General features: G+C 40.7%; 1 protein-coding gene across 1 annotated transcript in view; it reads right to left on the bottom strand.

Moving 5' to 3' along the window:
- Nucleotides 1-1,581: 1,581 nt before the first annotated feature.
- LOC122550301 (transmembrane protein 236-like) overlaps nucleotides 1,582-5,044 on the bottom strand; it is a 16,567-nt gene continuing 13,104 nt past the window's right edge. Inside the window, exon 4 of the mRNA XM_043691039.1 lies at nucleotides 1,582-3,384. Within this exon, the coding sequence (XP_043546974.1) occupies nucleotides 2,768-3,384 (617 nt within the window). The 3' untranslated portion in view covers nucleotides 1,582-2,767. The remainder of the gene's footprint in view (nucleotides 3,385-5,044) is intronic.

Genomic DNA, 5,044 nt, shown 5'->3' with positions numbered 1-5,044 from the left:
AGATAGCTTTGGCAAATAGAATTAAGGAGAATCCAAAGGGTTTTTACAAATATATTAAGGACAAAAGGGTAACTAGGGAGAGAATACGGCCCCTCAAAGATCAGCAAGGTGGCCTTTGTGTGGAGCCACAGAAAATGGGGAAGATACTAAATGAGTATTTTGCATCAGTATTTACTGTGGAAAAGGACATGGAAGATATAGACTGTAGGGAAATAGATGGAGACATCTTGCCAAATGTCCAGATTACAGAGGAGGAAGTGTTGGATGTCTTTAAACGGTCAAAGGTGGATAAATCCCCAGGACCTGATCGGGTGTACCCTAGAACTCTGTGAGAAGCTCGAGAAGTGATTGCTGGGCCTCTTGCTGAGATATTTGTATCATCGATAGTCACAGGTGAGGTGCCAGAAGACTGGAGGTTGGCTAATGTGGTACCACTGTTTAAGAAGGGTGGTAAGGACAAGCCAGGGAACTATAGACCAGTGAGCCTGACGTCAGTGATGGGCAAGTTATTGGAGGGAATCCTGAGGGACAAGATGTACATGTATTTGGAAAGGCAAGGACTGATTAGGGATAGTCAACATGGCTTTGTGCATGGGAAATCATGTCTCACAAACTTGATTGAGTTTTTTGAGGAAATAACCAAGGGGGTTGATGAGGGCAGAGCGGTAGATGTGATCTATGTGGACTGATTAGCAATGTTAGATCTCATGGAATACAGGGAGAACTAGCCATTGGATACAGAACTGGCTCAAAGGTAGAAGACAGAGGGTGGTGGTGGAGGGTTGTTTTTCAGACTGGAGGCCGGTGACCAGTGGAGTGCCACAAGGATCAGTGCTGGGACCTCTACATTTTGATTACACAAGATGATAGTGACTTGTCATAACATATCATTCCAGAAGGTGTTTTATTGGTCTTTGTAGAAGGATGAATTCAGGGAAGAGTTTGAATGAGAGGCTGTGAATTTCAAAATCAATCTACGGAGCTCTGGAGAGTCAGTGGAAGATAATAATTGCTGGTAGACAGTGAAGTGTTAATAACACACAATTTATCTGACAGTTAACTCCTATATAGATCAAGGAAGTTCCTTGGTTGGTTTTTGTATTATGCTAATTTTTGTTAACTGAAGATCATGATTGATAATGAGCAAGTGAGGGTTGAGGGAGCTGATCTATTTTAATGATGGAGCTAGCTTGAGGAGCTGAATGGCTTATTCTTTGTGTGTTGTATGATCATCGCTTAACTGATATAGGAGGACATGTGATCTTGGAGTAAAGAGAGGCAACAACAGCCATGACTCCCACTCACGTTTGCTACTGAAGTGTTTCTCAAGTAAAATGGTGCATTGATAGTATAAAATGAGCTAGATTGACCATAAAATATTCCTTTCAATTTTTGCCATTTGATCCACCAGCAAGTGGATAGTACTTTTAGAAGGTGACATTGTTTAGAGTGAGGACCCACAACTGGAAGAGCAAAAGGCTGGTGTAAACTGGTTCAGAAAAGCATATTGATGAACTGTATGCAGTTCGAAAAACAAAATGGAAGACAGGTGTAATGTTTTGGAAATTTGTTTTTATTTCCACTTTTTTGGAGTATGTACAATTTGTCCAGATGAATAATATCATTGTAGATCTTAAGCATACAAAATACATAAAATAAACAAGTATTTAATAGGATATGATCCATGATGAACTGTGATATGAATAATCACTCACTTACAAACGGAAATACCAATTCCTCTGGGACAAAGATGACCAGGCCCATCAGCTAAGGGGTTTAGTCAGGTTCTGGTGGTTCAGTACATGACTGGTCAGTCAGAGTTTTACCCCGGAAGGTTCTGTTGCAAATAAAATAGTAAACAATGGACTGCAGAGTTTTGGATGAGTTATTGGCTCAGGATTTTCTGTGCTTGAATATCCTCTCTGTTTCTGACATGAGCTTTGTTGCAATGAAGGCTGCACCATTGTTTGCATGGTTATAAGATCTATAATGATCCTGGGAGCTTCTTGCAACACACAAAGTCAACAGTAAAACTCCTCAGTATACCCTTGAGAATATTCCTGTGGCACTTTATTTAACCAACAGAAAGCACATTTCATCCTCAAGCTCTCCATTGAAGATCCACACTAGTAAGCAAGCATTAGGCATTCTGGTCATGTGACCAGCACAATCCAATTGTGACTGCCCTAACATGATGGGACTGCCAGATCAACAGAGCAGCGCAGGATCTGGTACATCCTCGCTTTCTATGGCAAAGAAACTGGGCCAAGGTTTTCACTAGAACTACAACAGCTTTTCAAAAGGTAATCCCTGTCACAACTAATTGTTTCTTTGAGCGGGAAGAGCTACCTATCTATCTCAAGTGAGCTATTATCCTATTGCTTCATTCTTCAAACATTACCTTTACAGGTCATGTTTCTCAGCAATATTATATGTGGACTCATATTGTAGAAGATAGCAAAAAGCAACTGAATTCAATCAATGACAATTACAGAAAATACTTACGATCATGAAAAAAAATCAAACCGAACACAATAATATCTCACTTCAATTTTCCTTTTGGCTTTGGGGAGACACTGGTGTGTTCAGCTCCTTCTCACAACTGGAGAGTGAGAATTCATGAATTGAACAAATGCTGCACTACTTAATGTCACCACACATTCCAAACCACAAAGCAACCGAATAAAATCATTTTGTTTTAGAACTGTATGAATACAACAGTACAATAAATATAAAATCATAGAATTAAACAATTGTGTTGCAATTTTTAAAATCGTTGTGTATGCCTGAAGCACTTAGCTTTTGACACATAGTTGAAATAAATAAACGTAGCGACAACAATAATATTTTTTAATGGGTATAAGACTGGAGTTACAAAACCCATGACTCCAATTAAACTAATGCGAATAAGAAAGAATGGGAAATCCTGCAATGCAATTGTCAACAAAGGTAAAAGTGGATTTGCTGAATGTAAAATAATTCTTAGTAGTGAAAAAAAGCTGAATATGTATATAGGGTAAACCCATCCTGTTATGATCACAGCTTGAAGGCCTGCTACTCTCACAAGCTCTACGGTATCCAACCAATTAACAATACTCATTACAAATATTTCAGCTCTGTAATCATTCACTGCTAAAACTTTAAGAGATTTTGGAATGTTGTGTTCAAACATGTTGTGTTCAGCAATTTCTGAAAACACACTTGACTGAAACACACTATGAGATTTATTTTGTGCCGCAGATGAAGCAAACTCATTTTCTGTCACTCTTGTAGGTGCCTGGTTTTCTTCATGTGCTCTTTTCTGCTGCGTCGAAACAGTTGAGATTTGTTCCATCTTTGTGAGCACAGTTCCAGTGGAAGCAACAACATCATCTCTACAATTACCTTGGGAGCACAATAAACACATGTAACTATGAAATGAACTGCAATAAAACAAATAGGCTTTAACAACTGTACAGTATAATTTCAACTTGATGCATCTGAGACCATCACCATTTGTAATGCGATGAAATGCAAGTGAAAAATAATATTCATTTTTCTCTTTTTAATGTTCTGGGGCCCCGACTTGAATTCCACTGTGTCAAATGGTATAATTTGAATTCAATAAAGACTTGGAATTAAAATCTAATGATGCCCATGAAACCATTGTCGATTGTCTTAAACCCCATCTTGTACACCAGTATACTTTAGGGAGGGAAAACCACCATCCTTACCTGATCTGGCCTACATGTGACTCCAGACCAACAACAATGTGCTTGACTGTCACCTGTCCTCTTAAGAAGCCTGGCAAGCCATTCAGTTGTCTCAACTGAAAAAAAAGTCTCAAAAAAAGGAACAAAACTGGGCAGGTCACTTGCATCAACTAAGGCACTGGAAATGACAATTGCAAAGTCTTTCTTACTAACATCTGGGAACATGTGTCAAAATAAGAGCTATCTTACAGACTAGTCAAGCAACAGCCTGGCCTTAGTCATACTCATGGATTCATACTTTACAATGACCCAGACCCCACCATCACCATCCATGGATGTGGCCTGTCCCACCAGCAGGTCAGATCCAGCAAAAACTGCAGCACAGCTGTGTACAGTCTGGAGAGAGCTGCCCCAGCAGTTCTGAACCTTGACTCTGGACTCCATGAAGTCCCACAGCATAAGGTCAAACATAAGCAAAGTAATCTCCTGGTGATTGTCACATACCGTCCCCCTCAGCTGATGAATTGGAAATACTCAAGATTAATAAACACTTGGAGGAAGCACAGAAGGTGTCAATGATACAGAAGGGATTCTGGGTGGGTGAATTCAAAGTCTACCAAGAGTGGCTTGGCAGCAGCACTACTGACCAAGCTGGACCAATCTGAAAGGACATTGCTGCTAGACTTCAGGCAGATCTAACAGCTCAAAACCGGGCATCAATGAGACGCTGTGGGCCGTGAGCAGCAGAAGAATTGTACCCTAACACAGTCTGCAACCTCAGGGCCCAGCACATCCCCTACTCTACCATTGCCATCAAGCCAATGGATCAACCCTGGTTCAATGAAGACTGCATGAGGGCATACCTGAGAAACAACAGAAATACCTAAAAAATGTCTACAAAACAAATTTAGACCATAAGGCATAAGACATAGGCATGGAAGTAAGGCCATTCGGCCCATCGAGTCCACTCCGCCATTCAATCATGGCTGATGGGCATTTCAACTCCACTTACCCGCATTCTCCCCATAGCCCTTAATTCCTTGTGACATCAAGAATTTATCAATCTCTGCCTTGAAGACATTTAGCATCCTGGCCTCCACTGCACTCTGCGGCAATGAATTCCACAGGCCCACCACTCTCTGGCTGAAGAAATGTCTCCGCATTTCTGTTCTGAATTTACCCCCTCTAATTCTAAGGCTGTATCCACGGGTCCTAGTTTCCTCGCCTAACGGAAACAATTTCCTAGCATCCACCCTCTCCAAGCCATGTATTATCTTGTAAGTTTCTATTAGATCTCCCCTTAATCTTCTAAACTCCAATGAATACAATCCCAGGATCCTCACCCGTTCCTC

Source organism: Chiloscyllium plagiosum, chromosome 5 (genome assembly GCF_004010195.1).
Source record: "Chiloscyllium plagiosum isolate BGI_BamShark_2017 chromosome 5, ASM401019v2, whole genome shotgun sequence".
In the NCBI taxonomy this organism is placed as follows: domain Eukaryota; kingdom Metazoa; phylum Chordata; class Chondrichthyes; order Orectolobiformes; family Hemiscylliidae; genus Chiloscyllium; species Chiloscyllium plagiosum.
The sequence above is the reverse complement of the archived record's forward strand: the minus strand, read 5'-3'. Positions and strand labels throughout refer to the sequence as shown.